This window comes from Chironomus tepperi, unplaced genomic scaffold (assembly GCF_022539635.2).
Source record: "Chironomus tepperi strain 1889 unplaced genomic scaffold, CSIRO-AGI_Ctep_v1 contig_354, whole genome shotgun sequence".
NCBI lineage: Eukaryota > Metazoa > Arthropoda > Insecta > Diptera > Chironomidae > Chironomus > Chironomus tepperi.
Window position 1 is genome coordinate 4,154,545 of NW_027226476.1, and position 25,261 is coordinate 4,179,805.

At 30.4% G+C, this 25,261-nt stretch overlaps 2 protein-coding genes across 2 annotated transcripts; both read left to right on the plus strand.

Annotated features, from left to right (window-relative positions):
* The first annotated feature begins 5,259 nt into the window (after positions 1-5,259).
* LOC139094470 (uncharacterized) lies at positions 5,260-15,512 on the plus strand. The gene is made up of 2 exons (XM_070645505.1): positions 5,260-7,077; positions 7,212-15,512. Exons 1-2 carry the CDS (start codon positions 5,294-5,296, stop codon positions 15,370-15,372), a joined length of 9,945 nt encoding a protein of 3,314 aa, XP_070501606.1. The 5' UTR covers positions 5,260-5,293; the 3' UTR covers positions 15,373-15,512.
* Positions 15,513-22,209: 6,697 nt separating this feature from the next.
* LOC139094334 (brachyurin-like) lies at positions 22,210-25,125 on the plus strand. The gene is made up of 3 exons (XM_070645366.1): positions 22,210-23,633; positions 24,259-24,674; positions 24,788-25,125. The coding sequence occupies exons 1-3, from the start codon at positions 23,361-23,363 to the stop codon at positions 25,089-25,091; spliced, it is 993 nt and encodes a 330-aa protein (XP_070501467.1). The 5' UTR covers positions 22,210-23,360; the 3' UTR covers positions 25,092-25,125.
* The last annotated feature ends 136 nt before the right edge of the window (positions 25,126-25,261 follow it).

The window sequence follows — 25,261 nt, forward strand, 5'->3', positions numbered from 1 at the left end:
CGAATTTAACTCGTGAGGCTCACTATCAAGATATAACGCGAAAAATAAAAGGTTGTTCACCAATTGTTTAGATTCTCGGTAATTTTTATAACATTTATAACATTATGGATACGTAATCATTATACATAGACACAGATTTATGAATTTTTTTCACATAGTGCGCAGATGTTATATTAAATGAGTCATGTTTAGACATAGTTATATGATTAATTTTATTGTACATACTGCGTTATATCTCGAAAATACTAATAATAATAATAATAATTTTGACAATTGAATACTTGTAGAAAATTAACATCTATGTGCTTACTAACACTTATGAAATCAACAAGCATTTTTGAGTCAAATTTATATCAGAACCTTCCATGCCTCCTTACCATCCCTAGTCTGATTGTGAGGCTGCCATTCTTCAGACCAGTAATCTTTTATAGGGTCCTTTAACACTCTATCATTTAACATATTTATCCCGGCACTCAGATCAATCGCCTGCTGTGCAAATAGTGATGTCATCTTTTTAGTCAAACTTCGACTTACTCATGAATCATGATACATGATATACAAAAGTTAACCATACCATACCTTACCGGCCGTACAGATCAGCTGTGATCATTAGCCTCTCTCAGTTGACGTCTAAAAATAGCTCTGTCTCTGACTAACATTTGCCCAAGTTAGTCATTCCTAACGTATAACTTTTGATATATTTGCAATTTTATGTACTAACTTAGTTATAGAACAAGATAATAAGTATCTTTCAATTGATATTACAATGACGTTAAGGCAGAAAAAATAATTATGAAAAAAAGCCAGGAAATTAAATAGTATAACTTAGTTATAGTTATGTAACAATTGTACTGAATCACACTTGTCTAGTGTCTATTATGTATCATAAACAACACAGTTCAGTAAATCGATTTAAAATCCAGTACCCGCTTGGCATGACTCAAGTACGGTATCCGATTTAAATAGATTCTGGCACCAAATAAGTGTCACAACGGTCTGATGCAGAATTTTCGTTTAATCAGTTGATTTGTTATCTTAAAATTTTTTTAAAAGAAAATATAATGTGTTATTGAGTATTGATACAAATACCGCTAAATGTAAATACCGCCGATTATTTAAGATGGGTGTAAATTAAAAAAATTGTGAAAACTCTATTTTCATTTTCGGAAAAGCCGAATTTTTTCTCAAATTTGTAATTTTTGGATATAAACCTCTCGGAAAAGTCGAATTTTGCTTCAATTTTCCCACATTAGGGTGAAAAAAATAAAAAATAAAAAAATACTTGAAAATGCCAAATTTTGCCTTAATTTTCCAATATTGAGATGAGAAACCCAAAATTTCGTTTTAACTATTAGGGTAAAAAACTCTCGGAAATGACTATTTTCACATAGATTACCTTTTATCAAAGTGAAAAACTACCGGAAAATACTATTTAACATCTCAATTTTCCCATATTAAAAAGATAAAATCTTAGAAAATACAATACCGCCAAATAACGCAAAACACCGCCCATACGCATTAGTTTCTCAGTCTGGGTGTTGTTACTATTTTTGTGTAATCCGTCATGTTATAATGTTTGTAAATGTTTAATTTATTTAACTCATTAGTCGTTCTACATAGTTACATATTTTAAAGAAATTTGTAACATGCTTCACTCGTTCACGACTTAAAATTAAATGAAATAGAAATAGTTGCAACGCATGAATGTTCAGATGTCTATCTAATGTGAACAAAAGCTGTTTGAAAAGAGTGTCGCCATTACTAATGGTATGTAAATAACCAATTGTACATAATTTAATTAATCATTAATTTTACCTAATTTTTATCAATTAACTATTGCATTAAATGCTAGCTGTTGTTTATAGTCAAAATACATTAACTTTAATTTAAAGCGAACTATATAATTAAAAAATGATAAAAGTCCTCGTGATATTGGTCGAGGGAATTTAGCGCATTTTTTTTTTCTCAGCGATCAGAATTTGATTATCACAATAAACAAGCTATTGTAAATGAGCTAAAAATTGCATAAAAAATAACGAACGGTCAAAAAAATACAAAATTTCAAGAGAAATATTCTGTATAAAAATTAAAAGAATCATTAATTAAAGCATTTAATTGTGGTTTTGGGCTACTGGACCAAGCAATGAGCCAGTAGCTTGATAATATGGAGCTAATGCTTCAAACTAGAGGTCTCTACGATGCCTGGTTACTGATATTTTCAGTCACAACCAGCCAGCCATTGAGCCGATCAAAGTGAAATTATAAGTATAATTTTTTAAAAATGCGGTAAAAACCTGTCGTTCGACAGGTCAACGGCAATAACGTTTCATTATTATCAAAGATATCAATATCCTTGTTCAAATTTTAGAAAAGTAAAACAATTTTTTTTTAATAATTTATAGGCAACAGATTTAAAAAAATCTGTTAAATCAACAATTCAAAAATGAATTTGGAAGTAAAAAATCATATAAAACAGCTAGTTAAAGATCAGGGACTAAATAAAAGCCTTTCACAATTGATTGAATTAGTTGGTGAAAAATTTGGAGTAGAACTAAAGCCATGTGACATAACATTCATTAAGCAGCAATATAGATTGATTCTAGCAGAATTATGGACAACAGAAATTATTGAAAATATCGAAAAGGCATCAACGAATGAAGACATTACCGATGATGAGATAATTGAGCTTTTGGGAATATTTCAAAGTTTAAAAGCATTTGAATTCACACCGGAACATCTGCATGGTGATTATTACAATATGATTAATCGAGAATTTACAATATTTACTCCAAAAGATTTCTTAAATGCTCGCCGGGAAATTTGCAATGTTTTGTCGTATAAAATAATGAATTTCAGCCAAAATGTGAGGAACGAATATAAATTATTTAAACTTTTAATTGAGGTTCTCCGAAATTCGCACAAATCATTTGACTTATTAGCATCAAAATTAAAACTTCGTGATTTTGTGTCTGGATTAATTTCATTTTATCAAATATCTAAAAATATTCAGGCTTGTGATTTTCATATTGACAAGTTTAAAGCCCTTAAAGAAGCATCAACAAAGATTGAAAATTGTTCATCAGTAATTCAGCCAGTCCTTCAAAGAGAAATTGGTAAATATGTAGACAAACTCATCAGTAAGGAGACTCAGGTGGCAGGCAAAAGCATTTGGTTACTGCAAAGGAAGGTGATGACTTCGGACGATATTAAAAGTAACATTGATCCAATAATGGAAGAGATTCATATAGTCTGTGATATTCTACACATTGATCAAGATTTACATCAAAAATATCGTGGAAAAAATATTTTTGTTATGGCCAACACAATCCGTCTTCACAAAAAGACAATATGGAATCTATCAGGCTATCATGGACATCAACATCCTCGAAATGCAGGCGTAAACTCAAATGGTGATGGAATGAATGGAAAAAATGGAGAAGCAGGAAGTAGTGGAGGAAATTGTGAAATATTTAGTGCAGAAATAAACAACGCAAGGTTATGGACAATCAAGTCAGATGGTGGTAATGGATCAAATGGACAAGATGGTGGTGATGGTAGAAATGGAGATGATGGATATGACGTGACTAAAGATGATTTCTGTTTAAATGGCATAAAGTGTAATAATACTAATTTCAAACAATTACTTACTGAATATGAAATAAGTACAGCAAAGGGTTCAAGGCGATGTAAAATCTTTGATAAAGGTCTACAAAAAGAAATTTTATTCAATTGCGTTGATAAAAGTGAAATGTTAATGTTGATAAAAGGCTCAAGTGGTAAAACAGGTGGACTTGGTGGTTTCGGTGGTTTTGGTGCTAAAGGTGGATATGCCGGAAATGTTAATGTTCATAGTGATGACACGGGATTCATAATTATAGCAACTAATGGAAGAGATGGTCTTGATGGACGTAATGGAATGAATGGACGAAAAGGACGTGATGGACGTGATGAATGTATGAAAATATCAAATAATCATGATCCAATATTTGGAAATTTTCCCAAAAACTTAACACTTCAAATATCACAATTGGGAAATGAGAAGAATTTTTCGAGACTTAAATGGTCTGTTAATAGAAATTTATGCATTACCTCGAGTCAAAGGATAAAGGAGCAAAAAATGGCATTTAGAAATACACCAGATCAGCATGTACTTGCATTAAATAAAGACGAAGAGCATTTTTATGAATTTTTCAAGTCTGTGATTAAAAATGCCAATGAAAATTTACCAAAATTCATCAGTGACACAAATACCGTTGGATATATCAGCACAAAAATCAATTTTAGACAATATGCATCAATCATAAGCAGTTGTCACTTTGATATTCAGGATTTTGATGAGCTTAAAGTCTATGCTAATTTATACTCAATACGAACATCAAATTTGGATATACCGGTTCGTAATTTCGTACGTGAATACACTGCTGATGCTAAAATAACCAATAAATCAGGTGACATCTGTGAGATTAAAAAGAAGTTGTTGTCCATACAAGATCTGAATAATATCCAGCAAGATTTCAATAGTCTACATGTAATTTGTGACATCCTTCATGTAAATTCAAGTTTATCAGATAAATTTATGGGTAGAAATTTATCAATCATGGCAAATACAATCAACATCCATAAAAGTGTCACATGGAACTTATCAGGTTGTAACAATTTCTTAGAATCCAGAGATAAGGGAATTAAGTGCTTTGAAAATGGCGGATTTTGCATCATCAATTGTAAAATAATCAATAATTCATCGCTACTAGAAATCATTTCAAATGGTGGAGATGCAAGTCAGGCACGAAATGGAATTGATGCTGGTAAGCAGGATCTCACGATTAATGGCAAAAATGTTAAGGATTTGCCAAGTTCTATGAAAAAAACTTACGATGAAGGAGGATTAATAAAGCATCTTGTTAAGGCATCAGATTCAAATTATATTTTACTTGTTAAAGGCACAGCAGCTGTTCCTGCATATAATGGAATTGGTGAGAAAGGTGGAGTTCCAGGTATTGTCGATATCAAAGTAGAAAATAAAGAATGTAATTGTGAAATTGTAATTATTAATAACAAAAAGGGTAATGATGATATTTCACACGATGGACGGGATGTTGCATTATACGAAGAAAATGGAAATTTAAAATATTTTGGACTTAATAGTTATAATAAGTATGACTTAATGATATCTGATAATTATGAAGATTCTGTTTATTATTCATTTAAGTATTATCACATAATGTTTTCAAGATCAATTGTTAGAGAGTTATGCAGTAACGAACAGTCTTTATACGAAAGTATTTTATGGACCATGCGTAGTTCCGGTAATAAAAATAAAAATGTTATTGATCAATTTAAACTTTATGAATATAAATTAAGCGATATTGCACAAGCTATAAATTCAAATTTTACAATTTCATTTAAAGATGCAAATAATAATGACTGTCAATTTTATGAAGATCTTAAAAAATGTTCTGAAAGATTTAAAAGAATTAAGGATGATAGTATCATAGGGAGCAAAATTAAAGATTTAATAAAAGATTCTGAAACGAGCACACGGGCAAATGTACTAACAATCAAAAAGAAATTTTATATGTCCAGTGAGCTCAGCACAATTAGCATCAACTCAAATATATCAGAAATAAATCTCATTTGTGATACACTTTTCATTGACTCCAATTTACCAACTAATTTTCGTGGTAAAAATTTTGCAATTTATGCAAATTATGTAAAAATTAATGGATCATTTACATGGGACTTGTCTGGTGAAAAGGTTATTGGAAATACTTCAACAAATGCTGGACAAGATTCAGATGGACGTGGAATAGATGGACAAGATGGAAAAGCTGGAAAAAGTGGTGGAAATTTTTCATTGTACTGTAAAAAAATTTACAATTCACCAGCACTTACAATTATTTCGAATGGAAGTGATGGAACAGATGGTCATGATGGTGGAAATGGTAAAAATGGTAAAGATGGAAAAGATGCAACAAGAGATTCATTTGATAGGGAAAATTTTAAGGGTAATATGATCGCTGAATTACTTCTTAAGTTTTTTTTTACTCTTTATATATACGATTATAAGGAATTCGAAAGTGTGAATTTTCAAACTAAAAGTGGTTTGTCATCTATGATGTATATTAATAATACTTATATGAGAAATTGTGGATTTATACTGGTTAAAGGAAGTAGTGGAACTCCAGGAAAATCTGGTGGCTTGGGAGGATTTGGAGGTCAAGGAGGACATGCTGGTGAAATTTTTATAAAATCAACTGATTCCATATCAAATATTAAAGAAGTTACAAAAAAAGGATTAGATGGAAAATCGGGTGTAGCTGGATTTGATGGAATGCATGGGAATGAGGGAAGAGATGCTTGGGTTTATTTTCAAAGATATTGCTTGTCAGGACCTCGTTTCTATGGGCTTGAAGCAAGATATAAATATGAATTAACAGTTACGACAAAAGACAGAGAAGAATCAGTCAGAACAGATTCAGGAAATTATATTAAACCTGAAATAGAACGAAGATCTTATACATACTCATCCACAGTAAGAAATCAGTCAGAAAAAAATCGACAACGTCAATATCAAGCCACTGCAGATAAGTCGTCATCAATTAATATGAACTCAATTATTAGTAAGCATTCAAGCTATTTGAGTGATTTAAACTTGAATATACAACATCGAACATCGTCGCAGATAGAATCACGTGAAAATGAATTTAGTGCATTCAAACTCATCTCTGATGCTGGTAAAATTAACAATGAATCATATTTCCAACTTAATTTTCATAAAGCTTCAAATAAATGCGAAATACGAAAACACAATAAAACAGCATTTAGCAAAAAGTCGACTATACTCGGTGAAATGACAACAGCAGAATACTCTGACTACCTTAAAACATCAAACAATCATATTGAAGAGATAATTAATAAATATAAAAATGTTAAAATGGAAATTGAGCAGGAAGAGACAAAAGTTCAGACAGAGATCAATGTGCAGGTGAAATTTGAAGCTAATCGACAGAAAATGTTTGAAAAATTGGTCAATATTCATGAAATATCGTACGATAAATTTAAAACTATTTTAATAAATGAATCGGAATTTAAAAATATTTTTAAAATTTTACAAAAAAGTAAATTTTCATTTATTGAGTACAAAAATTTAATTGATTATATTAATAATCAAAAATTAGAGTATAATCTTATTGAAAAAAAGATATAATCAGGATTATTAAAAAGAAGCTTGCATTATTGACATTTGAAGATATATACTTGGATGTCATTTACAATGTAAAATATCCACGTTCATCAGACAAAATTGAATTTTTGGAAAAGGAACAAATTGCATTTTTAACCGACACCAATGACTTATTGTCCAGCTCAGTGCAATTGAATCAACATTTTACCAGCTGTAATGATAAAGAAAAGGATGAAATTTTATCTTATTTTCAATCCGGCTGCGATGACTTCAATGTAAATTTATTGACAGCAATCTATAACATTTTATTAAGTCATCAAAATGAACTAGAGGAAATAAAGGAAATTCTTAATAAATATGCAGATTCTGATGCTGATAGCGAGGACGAGGACGAGTTCTATGATTGCAACAAAAATTTAAAGCCAGATAGCATTAAGATGATTTTTAAAGACGAGAAAATAAGAGATTTTATAAAAAATGATATTCGTCAACGTGGTACCAACTCAATTTTATATCGATGCATATTAGCTTACATGGTGGATGTAAAATTAACCATGATGATGAAAATTCCAGACCAAAGCTTCAAAATAATTGAGGAGCACAACTATGAGAATAATAATTCAAAAAAAGAAATAATAATACGTAAAAAAGGAATCAAATTTACAGTTCTTGAGGTAGACATGTCAAAATATGAAGCATATAAGGCTAACAAGATCATTGAATCAAAATTTGAAGACACTTTAAAATCATTATTGAATGATGAAGATTTACATCCTCCAATCCGTGAAAAATCAGCGGAATTTAACGAATTTTTAAGAGTATTCGAAGATAATAACTCAAATACAGTCATAGACAGCATATTATCAAAATTTCCACAAACACTATTAAGATATGATGATAACGGTATGACTAGCTTCGTATTTGATGATCAAATTGATGAAAATCTTACAGAATTCAATAAAAATACAGAATCAGACAGCAACATTAATCCAAAATATTCTATTCAAGATGACGAATGGATTCGTGAGGATATAAAGCGTGACTTATTGGCAATAGAATGTCTGCATGGATTGTCTATACTCAAAGCAATTGATTTACGATTCTCTGTTGACTCAAACTCTCACAATCTTTATGACTTTTTATTTTTTCTAAAGAATCTTTTGGATTTGCTATTAGCTGAACAAAGTTCAGTCAGTAAAATTATAACATTCATGATTTTGGGAAATGATCAACATTTTTGGTCCTTTGAACTTTCATTGCTCAAATTGGATAATATTTATAAAATTTTGGATGGAAAAACTAAACAAAAATGGAGATGTAATGCTAAACAAACAGAATTTTATGAAATTTTTGACATATTACTTGAAAAAGTATCCGAATTGGAAAATGAAGATGACAAACCAGATAAAGATGAATTGGACAACATAATGACTAATTTGCATTATTTTGATACTGAAAGTTATGATTGTTTGAAAAAGTCAACTTTATTATCGTGGAGATTAATGACAACTGAAAAATATTGGACATTTGAAATATCAAAGCTTGAATTTTCTTATAAAATATCAAATGACTTGAAAGTTTTATTTGAGGATTTACACAGCATATATGGATCAATTGTCAAAAATGTTCTAATAATCCTTCAAAATAAAAGAAAGAAGCTAAAAAATATTGATTTAATTAAATTCCTTAGAGATTTCCACACAGGAAAATTCAAATTTAATGCGAGTAGTATGGACATATTAAGGAACAAATCACCCACAAAATGGACATCTAAACTGAAAAATCTTTTTTGTACAGAAAAAAATATAAGAAATACACCGGAAATAGTCAAGTTAATCCAAACGGATCAGGAAACATCAAGTGAAATTAAAGAGAAAATTCAAGGCATTGGTCAACAAGCTCAACAGGTTTTTACCATCATAAGCTCATTAGACAACCAGAAAAAAGTCATCAATTTAACTGAATCTGAATTAAAATATTGGATAAGTGAAGTCACAAGTAAATCATTTTGTCCATCAGTTGTTGAATCATTAGCTGCAATTGTTAGGATGTTTCAACTTACAACTGGCAAAATAATTCGTGATACACAACTCATCTCAATTCTAACAATGTGGAATAATGAGAAAGGTGTCCTTATGCAGGTCTCAACAGGTGAGGGAAAGACATTCATTGGCGTTGCATTTGCTATTCTTAAAGTCCTTTATGGTGAGAATATTGACATCATTACCAGTTCGAGTGTTCTCGCATTGAGAGATGTTGAAGAAAATAAGAAATTTTTTAACTTTTTTGGAATAACTGTTGATCATAATGGCCACAATAATACAGATATGACAAAGCAAGCATATGAATGCAAAGTTGTTTATGGTGTTCTTGGAAACTTCCAACGTGATTATCTTTTGACTGAGTTTTTTGATGGAGAGTTCATGACTGGACATCACTTTCAAAATGTTCTTGTGGATGAAGTGGACAGCATGTTGCTGGATAAAGGGAATAACATCTTGTACCTGTCATCAAATATTCCGGATATCGATGAACTTGAGAGTATCTTCATATTCATCTGGCAGTATGTAAATCAAGGCTCAAGTGATCCCGAAGAAGCTATGTACCTCCTAAATACATCTATTGCTAGAAAAGTTATTCTTGATAATGTTTATGGTATCTTAGATGAAAAGGACATCCAAAAAATGAAGCCTGATATTAAGAATAGCAATGAAATAATTACAAAGTTAAAAAATTCAGGAATTATTGATGATGAATGTGTTTTATATAATGAACCTTATGATGAACATCGATTCAATGCTACCTTGAAAGATTTTGACGATGATCTCAGCAATAAAATCAAATTCTACTGCCGAAATAAAATGGAAAGTAAAAAAACTGTAAAAATTCCAAAATATTTAAATAATTTTGTTAGGCTTCACTTGGATAATTGGATTGACAGTGCAATTCGTGCAATGTACTTAAGAAATCAGAGTGAATATATCGTTGATACATCACTCGAAGGTCAAAAGCAGTACAAAGAGCCAAACATTATAATATTAGATTTAGACACTGGAACTGATATGTCAAATTCGCAGTGGGATGAAGGACTTCATCAATTTTTGCAATTAAAACATGGCTGTAAATTGACATTAGTCAGCCTTAAAAGTGTTTTTATTTCAAATGTCACGTTTTTTAAGAAATACCGCATGCTCTATGGCATGACTGGTACACTTGGGAATTTAGAGGAACGAATAAAAACAACAGAAATTCATAAAATTGATTTTGCGACATTACCGCGATATAGAGAACAAAAATATCAAGAATATCCATCAATTTTGATAAAAGATCCGAATGAATGGCTGCAAAAAATTACTAAAGAAGTTATTCAACGATTTAATGAAAATCGATCTGTTCTCATCATATGTGAGACAATTCACGACACTAAGGCCATAAAAAAGGCACTTAATGAAAACTCATCAGCAATACCAAATTCGGATGTTTATGTTTATCAAAGGGAAAATGAGAAATTCAATATTGATGAATTTAAACCCAAACAAGTTATTGTGGCAACAAATCTGGCAAGTCGTGGAACTGACATTAAATTATCTGAGGAATTGAGAGAATCTGGTGGATTGCATGTCATTCTAGCTTATTTACCGCAAAATGCTAGAATTGAGAATCAAGCATATGGAAGAGCATCAAGAGCTGGTGATATGGGATCAGGACGATTAATTATCTGTACAGATAAAGCACAGACTAATGACATATCAAAACTTAAGGAAACCCGAAATCACAATGAGCTTCAAAGACTTGCTGAAATTAATTCATATTATCAAAATTTCATTACAATTGAGGAGGATTTTTTTGAGAAATTTCACCTGGCCTTCAAAGATCTTCAACTTTATGGAAACAAGATTTCAGAAAATACTGAAATGTCACGTGAATTTGTGAATGGCTACAAGGGCCTAAACGAAGCCATCGGAACAGATGCAATTAAAATATATTTAGAAAATTTCAAACTACAATGGTCATTTTGGCTAGATGAGAATTCAAAGAAATTGGAGCAAAGAATGGCATTAAAACATGACGTGAAGGACATTCATGCAGAAATTGAGAAAAGCTTCAATAAGTTTATATCCAGTGAACCTGAGATGCATCCAGTTAAACAAATTGAACTTTTTAAATTTTTCAATAATAACAAATCATTTAAAAAGGCTGTTGAAGCTCTTGACATTGAGTCTAATCGTGATTCCATAGCATTTCAATACTACAAGTGCTATAACATTATTAAAGAACATCAGATCGATAATGGATATGAAAACAGAATTCTTCAAGACGATGAAGAGAAAGAACTGCTAAAATGCCTTAATATGCTGACTAATCGTATCCAGGATAGGAGCATTCGTGTCCTAATAGCAAATTCAATCAAAAAAAATTATAAAAATTCACTAATAACAGTTAACGGATATGAACATCAACAAAAGCTTCTTAATGAAATTGATGAAATTTTCATTGACAGTATACACAGCTTATTGGGTAGACCAATAACACCTGAAATCTTTACAACACCAGACATCAAATTGGATGTAATAAAAAAGGAAATTTTTGATGAAATGAATAAACAGAATGTCTTAATAAAGATAAAAGTTAATAGACATTATAGTAACGATGATTTAAGACAAATTTCATTATATAATGGCATGAAGTTTGAAGAACTTAAGCACTTTTTAGATAGTATAAAGAATATTAAATCGATTGACGACTTTGGAGATAAACTTAAAAAATCCATCAAAATGCCATCACGTGAAGAATTTTGGGATGATTTAGTAGACAAGAAAATTTTAACAGATGAAGTTACATATGCGATCATAGACATGAATATCCTTCAAAATGTAGATCCATCAATTCATGAAGAAATACGTGATAATTTTAAAAATAATAAATTAAGCATTAAATCATCTACTGAGTTATTTCTTGATGATATTGAGAAGGTTAATGACGATGAGAGTCAATTTATAATTCCACTAAAATCAATTGAATCACAATTATCGCCTAAGAGGTTTAACTACCTTAAAGACAATGATGTCATTGCATTTAACAAGCAGTCAACATTCAATATTGCGAATTATGAGAAGTTTAAGGATGAGAAAATTTTTAATAATTTTGATGACATTAAAAAAGAAGATTTTAATCTAAATAATGATAAAATTATTGAAATATTGACTGCAACACATGAAAATGGAAAGGAAATTCTTACAAAACGAGGCAGCACATATGCATTAAATTTTAAAAATATAAACATGCTTGAATTAACAGCTGAAGAAAGCATTTTTGGTGAAAATGAAGTTTATCAGTCTGAAGTATTCAACATCATTGCTACAAAATTTGCATATCGAATTGCACTCGAAAATCTTTATAATAAAATTATACAAAAAAATGATTTACAAAATTCAAAAATTAATTTAATTTTAAATCCTCATAAAAATGTTATTAATGATTTGATTGCAAATAATATTCTAATATTGCCAAAGGTTGATAAGCAAAATATTAGCAAAATTAAAGACATGAAGGAATCATTAAGATGCAAATATGTAACAACAAATAGTGAATTATGGACCAAATACATAGGAACAACACCTCATGGCAGTGTTTTCACCAAACATAAAACAATTGAGTTCCTTAATGAAAATTTTGATAAAGCAATTAATGATTTTGACAGTATTGTAAAAAGGATGATAGAGTGGATGCAAATGCTGTCAAATGACAATATTGAAAAGCCTGACATTGTCCTTAAACCATTAGAAGATTTTATCGACAGTAAACATCACGAAATGATGGAATTGGTTCATTTAAAAGGATTCGATATGATTATTAAAATTGAATTTAAGAAATATTCATCGACTTATTGGAAAAGATTCACTGTAGTGATAATCCTTGCATTAATACAAATCGTCGTAGGTGCTGCAATTGTTGTTTTATCAAATGGAATCTTTTATAAAGTCGGTGAAATGTTAATTCAAGAAGGAATAAGTGATGCAATATTTGCAATAGGAACACTTAGAAGTGGACATTTTTCATGGAAAGATTATGGCAAGCACAAGCTATTCAGCATAATTACAACAATCTCATTTACAACACTATCAATTGCATGTTCACAAATCAAATATCTTAAGAATTACTTCAGACCTAATGTTAATCAAGTAAATAATTATTTAACTAAATATTTAGTCAACAAGCCATCTGTGTTTCAATTATTGAAATCAGGTAAGACGGAAACAATAAAAGAAGTTTTTAAGCTATTTTGTAAAGAAGTTGCATTAAATGTTGGAAAAGCTGTAACACAAGCATCAATTGGAATGGGTGCAGATTATCTAATTGAAAATTACATAAGTCAAGTGACTGAGAAAATATCTAAAATTATTATTGATTACATACAAAAAGGCTATTGGAACCATGAAATATGCGATACAATAAAGAATTTACTTCAACATTACAGTCAAAGTGACTTAATGGAGAAAATTTTAAAAGAATTTAATGAAATATCTAGTCAAAATCAATTTTGGGCTGACATTATGGTCAGAATATCTGAAAAAGTCGATGAATTAATACAAACTGGTCATAATATCTCAAAATTATTGACATATCCAGTTAGTTTAATTTCTAAAATCATGGAACTTTCATTTGTTTCTGTTTTTGCGTTAAAAATTTTTAATTATTTAAATAATAAATTAAAAGTCATTTTGAACGAAAAAAATGCCAATACTTTAAATGAGATCGAAGTAGACGAAGATGATGCTAAAAAGTTCAATCAAGCCGTTTTGGATCATATTAAAGCTGAATCTACACAAAAAATAAAAAATACTATAAATTCGTCTATTATAAAACCGTTCGTTACATACGCGGCAAATGCTGTGGTCAACAAATGTAAAGTATCAATAAAAGGATTGATTAACGAGCGCAAAGAGAAAAAAATCTCAAAGGAAGCAAATGAAATATATAATAAAAATGCTTCAAAAGGAGAACTAACGAAAAAGGATATAGAAAAAGCTAATAAAGTTCTTGCAAGATCAAAAGATCCAAGAATTCATGCACTTTTAATCCAGCTTAACATCCCATTAACTTACGTAGCTATAAAGGCAATACATTATGTCTTAAATAATAAATTTGGAGAAAAGTATACAATTGTTATTGAACATGAGGGTCAAAAATATTCATTTAATGATGGGAATGCAGCTGATGGCAAAATAATTGAACTTAAACTTGATAATGGACATATGGAAAATTCTAAAAATAGTAATGGAAATAATTGTGTTTACGATGCACTTGCTGATCAAATTCCTCATCTCAGAGATTCAATGTCACCAATTGATCTTCGTGAATCTATTGGACTTGTTATGCTAACTAATAAAGATATACAAAATGAAATTAAAAGTAGCCATAAAGGATATTATATGAGAATTGGTTTTTATTGTGGAGCTATAAATAAAACAAAAGATGATCAAAATAATCTAAAAGTTTATGTAGTTGGACTGGGCATGTTGCATAATTGGGGGAAGAAAGATGAGTTTATTACATTAACTTTTGCTGTTGGTACATATGATGCTATTAAAAGTTTAACGGAAAATAGAAAATTTATTGCCGAAATCGATCATTTCATACCAAAAGCTGTTTTAAAAAATTTTAAAAGTTACCCAAATAATTCTTGTATTGGATATATTTTGAAAAATTATGGGTCACAATTACCGTGCATTCTCCTATTTTATAGGATGCATAGAAATTTGAGTACAACTGGCTGGAAAAGAGAATGTAGAAACAAACAAACTAAGCATCTTGATAATGGCAGTTTGCCTAGTTGTATACTCGAAAGTATAGTTGCTTATCAAAATGGAATTACATTAGATATTGAAAATAAAAAAAATGATCATTTTCAATTTAAAATATATGACAATATTGATGTCCTTACATCCGACGTTAAAGAAGCAATTCATGTCTATATTGATCTATTGGGGTCTGAAATTTTTGGAAAAGAAGGCGAAAAAAAGATTGCATTATTAACTTCAAGGGAATGTGATGTATTAAAAGGTTATGTTGACAGAATTGATGTTAATAATCCAATTAGATTAACAATTGATGACTTTAAAGCTGTTGGTAATTTTAAAATAGAAAAATATGGAAAAAGCATAGGCTATACTAACGAATTGACCTAAAACTAAGAGATAAGGACGTATTTAAAAAGAAAAGGGTAAGGAGCAGAGTTGTCAGATAGGTGCCTGTGGGTAGGTGCCTAGCTGTATCATGGTAGCTTTTGTCTTTGTCTAGGCATTACCTAAGGAAAGGCAAACTAATTTGCCTACTTGTAGGCTTACCTAGCAAAAGGCAAAATATAGACAAAGGCCTAGCCGAAGGCAATAGTTTTTGCCTTTGCCCAGGCACTGCCTATAATAAGCATGCCTATGCCTAGACAAACCTAGCATAGATTTGAGTAGGTGCGTGATTTTTTCTCATTTTTATAAAAAATACTAGGCACCTATCTAAATCTACGCTAGGTTGGCCTAGGCATAGGCATGCCTATTATAGGCAGTGCCTGGGCAAAGGCAAAAACTATTGCCTTCGGCTAGGCAGTGCCTTTGTCTAGATTTTGCCTTTTGCTAGGTAAGCCTACAAGTAGGAAAATTTTTTTGCCTTTCAATAGGCAATGACTGTGCTAGATTTTTGCCTTTTATAGCAAATCGATAGGTGACAACTCTTACTAAGGAGACCTGGTAAGAAGACCTTAAAGATCAAATCCTTACCTCACTGCTGGTTAAACAATCTTCAGTTTTCTAGAGTTTTTAAAGAAAAAAAATCACAAAAATCGCGATTTTTACAATTTCCATATAAAAATTAGTTGCTTCTCAACTTAATGCAGACATATTTACACTGTACCCCGTACACAGTCTTGAAGTTAAATTTACGAAGATACGGCAGAACTATTTGATGTACTAAAAAAATATATAATTTAATGGCTATAAAATTAAAAAAAATAATAATAAAAACAAAAAATACATGTTTAATATATTTAAATCCATTTAGTCGCACTTAAGTTCGAATAGAGAGGCTCGGGAAACCCTGGAGGAAAGCGTTATGTAATAAGTTAAGGGCCTCTTTTTGAATAGTTAAACTACCCTAACATACAAGTTTAGGCTCAATTAACATCCTGCAATACCAATAATCATGCTCACTAGGTACCTTAAGATGCTAATTGAGTATATGCCTGTATGTTAGGGCTAGTGATAAATAATTTAATTTATATAAAAAATTTTTATTTATATAGTAATATCAACTATGTAAGCTCTAAGCTGTATTTTTGGATCTGTCAGATAAACAAAAACTTAATTAACATTTTCTATTTGTAAAAAATCAATAACAATTCAAAAAGCATTCTGCTTAAAAGTGGAGTAGAAAACATTAACAATATTATAATAAACCACAAATCTGTCTTCTTAGTACACTTTCTTTATATGAATTGTTTTATTAGACTTTTATACTGAATTAATTGTGTTATATGAATTTATTGTTAATCAAATACCTTTATGGTAAATATACACCCATCTATCTATCTATTATATCTTATATTAAACACAAATTATACAAGTCAATTAATCGATTCAAAATCCGACATTATGACGAAGTGACTCTATCATGATGCTATATTTTAAGCGAATTCGACATCAAGTCAGAATCACCCCGGTCTGATGTTAAATTTTGAATTTGATTAGCCGATTTGTGTAATTCAGGATGTCTCCGGAGCAAACAACTCTTAACAGGCAAAGAATGTGATCTCAAGAGCAAATTAGGCAGAAAGCATTGCTCACGAGCATGATCATCTAGTATAATACAATTAAGCAAGTTCTCGAGAGTATGCTCTTTGCCTGTTAGGGAAAGAACTAATTTACCCTGCAATTTACGATAAGTTGGTCGTATATGTAGTTATTAAATGTAATATTTAATTCAGAGTTGTTAGATAAGTGCCTTTGGAAAGGTACCTAGCTTATCATGGTAGCTTTTGCTACCTTCTTAAAAGCTTAACTTGACTAAGGCAGGATCTTCAAAAGCAATAATACCTGTCTTTGCATAGACATTTCCTATAATAGACAGGCCGTATTCTAGGCAAAACAAGCATACTTTTGGCTAGGGGTTGCAACATTAGGTACCAACTCAAATCTAAGCTAGGTTTACGTTGAAAAAGGTCTGTCTGATTATAAGCAGAGTAAAGCTATTTCATTTGGCACCATGATACAGCTAGGTACCTTTAGAGACTATGAAAAATGGTTAAATTAAACAAATTTTATTTAAAAATTGATTTAAAATCTGCAATTTGATGTAAAAAATATGAATTTTAAAATTAAATTAAAGATTAAAATCTTATTTATAAAATAATTTGTATGGATTTAACAATGATTTAATACATGTATACTTTAGCAATATAAAATTCTTAATTCCTGTTTAGTTATTAATGAATAATGACATAGAAACCTCAGAGCTCCATTTTGAAGGCACCTGAACCTCAAAAACTCCAATCCGAAGGCACCTGAAACACAAAACGTAAGTATAAAGGATCCTGAATCTCAAAGTTCCAACCTAAAGGCATCTAAACCACCAAACTCGAGTCTGAAGGCACCTGAACATAATAAACTATCATACATGACTGAACTGTTCATCCAAAATTTGGTCACTTTATTTATGCAACACCAATTTTAAGTCTTAATAGTAAAACTCTCAAAAACATGAATAATCCAATAAAGTTCTGAAATAATTTAACAACATTAAATTTTGATATCTCAAACATAAATCCAATTATGGATATTGCGCAAGCACTAAGCCACAAAACAAATCCAAACATTAAGTCATTGAGTGTCAGGACTTTTGGATCATTATGAGAATCTGGTACGTATGTCTTATAAAGCATCCATATATGATAATTAATTAAATGCATTGGAATTCCAGCTGGAATTAATTTCTCTAGTAATGCATTTAAATGCTCATAAATAAAGTCGTTGTAATTGATGAGTAAAGCTAGAATTGGAAGATCATAATGGAATCCTTTAAGTAATGATGATGTTCCTTGACATCGAGAACTAAGTCCAAAATGCTGTAAACCTTCCATAAAAAATGCTAATTTTGAACTTATTTGGTTATAATTTTCACAGAAAAGTTGAGTAAAGTAGATACAATCGACAAATTTAATGTGTTTCCTGGAAATTAAAAATAGATAAGAAAATTAAACAAAGATTAGATTGAGAATGGGTTCAGTTTGAGCATAAGTTCAATTCAAGGATAAGTTTACTTAGAGGATAGGAGCAGTTTGAGAATAATTTCAGAAAATTTTTGGTTAGATTCAGTTTGAGATTAGGTTCAGTTTGAGATTAAGTTCAGTTTGAGGTAACATTCAGTTTAACTATAAGTTCAGTTTAAAGATGGGCTCAGGTTAAGGATAAGCTTAGTTTGAGGATGAATTCAGTTTGAAGGCCAGATTAGTAAGAGAACAAGTTCAGTTTGAGGTTAAGTTTACTTTGATGATAAGTTTTTTAGTTAATTTGAGGTTTAGTTCAGTTTAAGGATAATATCAGTTAAAGGATAGGTTCAGTTGAAGGATAAGTTCAGTTTAGGGAAATGTTAAAATCATATTTACCAATTGCTTTGTTTTGGAATAATTTTCTTGAGTATAGCTTGATGTCCTTGATCACATGACACAATTGTGTAGTTCAATTCAATTAAATCCTCAATAGTACTTGGCGGTGGCTTACGCATATCCGATGTCATAAATTCAAACAATTTACTCTGATAACATGTCCGAAAAATAAGACAAAATATGATAAACAGCATAAGAATTAATCGTGGAATTGTGGATGTTGGTAGCTTCATTTGTGATATTCCAAAAAAGATGTGAAAAACATTAAGCGTTGGTGTCTCAACTTCACGTCCAACAAGTGAATACTTTAAAAATTTTGATATAAAATGTGCAATAAAAATGACAAAAAAGGCAACAGCAAATGTAGTAAGTAGAAATATCCAAGTCAGGTAGTCAAAAGGCAGGAACAACTTTTCATAATTTGAATAAAAGTCAGTCGGAGTAACAGCAAGAATTGCATATTCCTCAAATATCAAGGATGTTATAAATCCCAAATTATTTTCGTCAGCATCAAGTGTCGCCTGAAACATCATAAATTGTGGATATGGCATCAAGCTATATGCTGTAGAATCCATAATATCAAATTGAAAAATTGGATAAAAATTCAATTTTTTTGACAACATTTCAAAAATGTCAACTGTAAACCCTTGAACGCCAACTTGTAAGGCTGTATTGACAACAATATTTGAGCAATTTAACGGATCATTTTTAAGGCATTCCGAAATTTTTGAATTTTCTTCCTTAAAGTACAAAAATGGTCCATAAAGTTCAGTTATTGCGAATGTACAATTGTTGAATGTTTGGAATTTTTTGTGGATTTTTAACTCATTTTGCCATTTTTTGGTGATTTTATCGAATGTATTGAGATGAATGCGGGTAGGCTGATTGCATCGGCTAGGTTCAAAATTGTCATATGTGAATAAATCAATTTCTGTCTTAAAATTCATAAATGTGTAAATAAATGACTGAAAAATTGTCTTTCCACTATTGTATGTCCTTACGACAGGCACAAAATGTAAAATTTGCTCTGAAAAGACCAAAAAAATTAATTCTTTTGGAAATTTAATTTTTAATTTTACATTTTGATGAAATTTTCTGGTAAAAAATTCATCCTGAAAGAATAAAATTGTTGACTTTTGTATTTCATGATTCCAGTTGTGGATGTCCTTTATATGGACGAATGTCAGTGCTGTTTGATTTCCAATTTGACTCAAAAATATGGAAATTATATCTCGAAGGTTGTCTGTCTCATTTCCATAAAGTATCACGTCAAATTCTATTGATTTTTGGATGTAAAATACTTGACACACTTCTGCAATTGCTGTTGATGTCGCTAATGTGTTTGCATGTGAATTATGGCATTCGTATAGCTTAAATAGCAGTAAAACCAAAAAATTATTAAATTTCATTATTTTATTTCTTGCGGCTAAAAATCAAACTTTTATATCCTTTATTTATACTCGAATGTAAGAATTAAGAAATATAAAATTGATTTTCGATTGAATTATTAATTTAGTGATCAAACAAGTAGTAAACACAGAAATGTGGGAATGTAACGCACAAAAAAATTAACATTATCAAGATTTAGTATCAATCATCAGGACAATAACCTCAAAATTTAGAATATAACCTCAAAATACAGAATCTAATCTCAAATCCCAGAATGTAACCTCAAAATTCAGAAAATAACCTCAAAATTCAGAATCTAACAACAAAATTCAGAATCTAACCTCAAATTTTAGAATCTAACCTCCAAATACAAAATCTAACCTCAAATTTTAGAATCTAACCCTAAAACCCAGAATCTAACCTCAAAATTTAGAATCTAACCTCAAAATCCAGTATATAACCTCAAAACTCAGAATCTAACCTCAAAATTTAGAATAGAATAATTTTTAGGTTAGAATATCTAAATTTTTCGAGGTTAGTTTCATAAATTTCGAGGTTAAAATCTAAAAAATGAAATTTTTAATATAAATCAATTCCAATCAGTTCCACAAATTACAACACAACAGTTCTCAATCTCAAATTCAATAACCTCACAAACATCCACAATCCAATCAGTATTTTCAATCGAAATCTCATCCTAAACAGAATAATTTCAATAAAAAATCCACAAATTGAGAATCCACAGGCAACAAGCCACATGACAAATCCAAAATTAAGATCCTCAATTCTCAAAACTTTTGGATTTTTTACAACTTTTTTCTCATATTGCTTAAACAGAATTGACTGATGAAAAGCCATCAAATATTGAGGAATTCCGAACGGAATTGTCTTTTCCAAAATGTCGTTAATAAATTCCGATATTAGACTATTCCGATGTGTCAGCAGTGCTGTCAATGATGTATCCTTTCTGACATTTTTGAGCTTAATTGCCGATCCACGACACAGTGAATTAAATGTCGAGAACTGGACATCCTCCATAAAAAATGCCAATTTAGACTTGACATTGTCATAATATCGACAGTAAATCTGTGCATAATCCTGACAATCAGCTATAAAGTCAATTCGCTGTCTTGACTCCTTAATCATGTCCAACAGTGCAACTTGATGTCCTTGATCACATGACACAATTGTAAAGTTTTGATCCATAAGATCCTCAATTGTATTTGGCGATGGCTTACGCATATCCGATGTCATGAACTCAAACATTTTACTCTGATAGCATGTCCTGAATATCAAGCAGAATCCAATAAACAGCAGGACATTAAATCGCGGAATTGAATTTTTTGGCAACTTAAATTGTGAAATTCCAAAAAATGTCTGAAGGATGTTGAGTGCTGGATGTAATGCCTCACGTCCAAAAAGATAATATCTAACCTTTTTTGGCATAAATTTGACCATAAAAATGACTGAAAAAGCCACAATAAAAGTTAGTGTCAGCAGTGTCCACGTGACGTCATCAAATGGCAGCAACAGCTTCTCAAAATTTGAATAAAATTCACTTGGTGTGACTGCAAATAGAAAGTATTGACTCATTGAGAAGACGGTCGGTGACATTGGAGACTTTAATGTCCAACTGACAGTTCCGATGTATATTTTGACTGTTGGAATTGACTGATGGACTTTAAATCTTGTGTTCTGTTCGCTGACAAATTGAAAAATTGATGAAAAATTGGCAACATTTTCAGCTATTTTGAAGATGTCGTAAGTAAATCCTTGAACCTGAAATGTCTGTGCAAAATGTGTCAATAGTGGAAAGCAGTTCCGATAGCGGAAACGGATGCAGTTCAGCAGTGCCTCATTATTTGCATTAAAGTACAGGAATGGTCCGTAATTCTCGGATATCATCAGTGGACATTTGTTAAAATTTGTAAATTTTTTGTGATTTTTGAGCATATGCAGCCACTGCTGAGTGACTTTCCTGTAGAAATTGAGGATCAACTTGGTCGGTTCATTGCAATGTCCAGCCTCAAAATACTCAAATGTATAAAATTCAATAAATTTTGACTTATTTACAATATAATATTGATATGAGTGGACATATGTGACGTCATCGACGTAATTCATTATAATTGGATCATATTGACGGAACTGATCAAAATACATTAAAAATTTGAATTCCTTCCGGAAAATGTTGGACAGTTTTGAATATCTTGTGAACATCCAGATGTCATGGACATTACTGAAGAATACAAGTGCTGAATTTTGGAGCTGACCATGCCACGTGCTTGAATTCTCAAAATATTCTAAATTTATTAAAATTTTACCCTGAATTTTACTCAGAAATCCATCAATTATTGTATTTATACGGACTGTTGGCTCACCATAGATGAATATGTCAAAATTTATTGATTTTTTGATGAAAAATTCCTCACAAATGTCCTTAAGTGCTAATGAAATTAGCTCCAGTTCTGAGTAGTTGATGTGGATGGAACACAATGTTGGAACCACACAGGAGATCAACAATGCCATTTTAATTAAATTCATTAACTTTTCTTTTTTGATTGTCAAATTGGATTTTATTTGTTTTTCTTTTTTATGGAATTTCCAGTATTGATTTTTGGATGTGGAATGGAAAGTTGAATACAATGAAGTTTTTTGAGGTTATGTTGATATTTTTTAGGTTAAGTTCAAGATTATTTGAGGTTAAATTCAAGATTAGTTAAAGTTTAGAGGTTAAATTCAAAATGTTTGAGGTTAAATCCAAGATATTTTGAGGTTAAATTCAAGATTTTTGAGGTTAAGTTCATAACTTTTGAGGTTAAATTCAAGATTATTTCGAGGTCAAGTTCATGAATTTTGCGATTGCTAAGCCTTATTCACCACAATCCCCACACGGTTATCACCTCTCAATCACACTACATGTATCACATGGCAATAAATTTATCATCAACTATCACAGTAATAGCCTCATAATAACTTTGATAAGACAAATTGCATATAGCTTGTTTATTCGACTACATTTTCATGTGCTAATCTTATCAAGGGAATTTCCCTAAAGATTAAAGCTTCTCTCGCAATATTTTCTTCAACAAGCTGTCATTAGTCGATGAAATATTCGCGTGAATCAACCTTAAAATGATGTTAAAATTAATTTTTATATTTTTATTAAGTTTTTATATAATTTTATGTGATATGGATGAGCCAATAGATCCAATAAATCTAGAATATTATCAACAAGCTGTGCAAAATAGAACAATTCAACAGGAAATAACGAAAACTAAAGACCGTAGGATTATTAATGGTTCGCCAGCAATTTTGGGTCAATTTGATTATTATGTGCTTGTTTATAGTCAAAACAAAAGATATTTGTGTGGTGGCACGTTGATTAAAGTGAACTGGGTTTTGACGGTAAGGAAATTTGACTTATTAACGGTTTTTAAAAATTTGAATTTTTTAACAATTTTTAAAAGTTTGAATTTTTTAACGGTTTTTTAAAATTTGAATTTTGAATCAAACCGTTTTTAAATTTTAAATTTTAAACGATTTTTCAAAATTTGAATTATTAATGGATTTTCAAGATTTGAATTTTTAACGGTTTTTCAAAATTTGTATTTTTAACGGTTTTCAAAAATTTGAAATTTTACAAGATTTTTTAAAATTTAAATTCTTAACGGTTTTTCAATTTTTGTATTTTGAAATGTTTTTGAAAATTTAAATTTTTAACGGTTTTTAAAAAGTCAAATTTTTAAAGGTTTTTCAAAAATTTGAATTTTTAATGATATTTTAAAAATTTGATTTTTTAACAATTTTTAAAAAATTTGAGTTTTTAACGGTTTTTTAGAAATTTGAATTTTTAACGGCTTTTCAAAATTTAAATTTTCAACGAATTTTGAAATTTTAAATTTCAAAAAGTTTTTTCAAGATTTGAATAATTAACAGTTTTTCAAAGTTTAAATTTTAACGGTTTTCAAAAATTTGAAGTCTCAACAGTTTTTCAATTTTTGAATTTTAACTAATTACATTCTAATTTTAGGCTGGACACTGTCTTGATGGAGTCATAAATGCAGAAGTTCACTTCGGAATCATCAATCGATCATCAAGCCCAGAAAGAATTTTAAAAATTGAAAATGTCAATCACTTAATAGTTCATGAACAGTTTGATCCATCTGCACTGTTCAATGACATTGCCTTAATTTATTTAGAAAAAATGTCAAGTTTATGGCTAGAATCATCATCAATTGGATTTATAGAGCCAAAACTATATGATTTCGACTTGACAAACCAAACTGCTGAAATTTGTGGATTTGGAAGGACGATTGACAACGGTGCATCAAGTATGACCTTGAATTACATCAACATACCAATTATGGACTATGAAAAATGTGAAAAATTTTATCATCTTGATGAAAATAACATTTGTGTTAGTACATCGAGTGGGGAGTCTCCATGGTAAGTTGATTAGTCATTATTAGGGTCAACCCCTTCTACCCCTCTAAAATTCCTAGCCACTCCCCTGATTTACACTCAAATAATTCAAAATAATCACTTTTACTATTTTGTAGCAACGGAGACTCTGGTGGCGGTGTTGTAGTCACAACCGAAGACAATCAGAAGCTACTCGTCGGCATTGTCTCATTTGGAACGGTTTTGTGTACCATAAAATATCCAGTTGTTCTCACAAAAGTCAGCAATTATATTCAATGGATGGAAGATAAGTTTAATTACTTTGATAATCCGACGGAAAAGATATTAACGACAACGCCGACAACAACGCCTGGGGCTGGTGGAGCTGTTTATATAGATGTTCGGTTGATTTCTGTTCTGTTGACAACTTTGATATTTATTAATGTAAATTTAATAATGTAGAATAAACGTGATGATGATTAGAATAGTTTAAAAATTTGGCGGATTTTTAGTGAATATGACAGAATTCTGGCGGATTTTCTGAAAAAAGTTACAGAATTCTGACGAATTTTTTGACAAATGACTGAACGAATTTTTGGCAAATATGGAAGAATTTTGGCGGATTTTTGCTA

Excerpts from the sequence above, each read along its gene's own strand:
- LOC139094470 (XM_070645505.1), top strand. The coding sequence starts at position 5,294 with ATGCGTAGTTCCGGTAATAAAAATAAAAATGTTATTGATCAATTTAAA. Across the intron at positions 7,078-7,211 it reads TTTAAAACTATTTTAATAAA|GATTATTAAAAAGAAGCTTG; the intron begins TGAATCGGAATT and ends AGATATAATCAG.
- LOC139094334 (XM_070645366.1), top strand. The coding sequence starts at position 23,361 with ATGATGTTAAAATTAATTTTTATATTTTTATTAAGTTTTTATATAATT. Across the intron at positions 23,634-24,258 it reads AAGTGAACTGGGTTTTGACG|GCTGGACACTGTCTTGATGG; the intron begins GTAAGGAAATTT and ends TTCTAATTTTAG. Across the intron at positions 24,675-24,787 it reads TCGAGTGGGGAGTCTCCATG|CAACGGAGACTCTGGTGGCG; the intron begins GTAAGTTGATTA and ends ACTATTTTGTAG.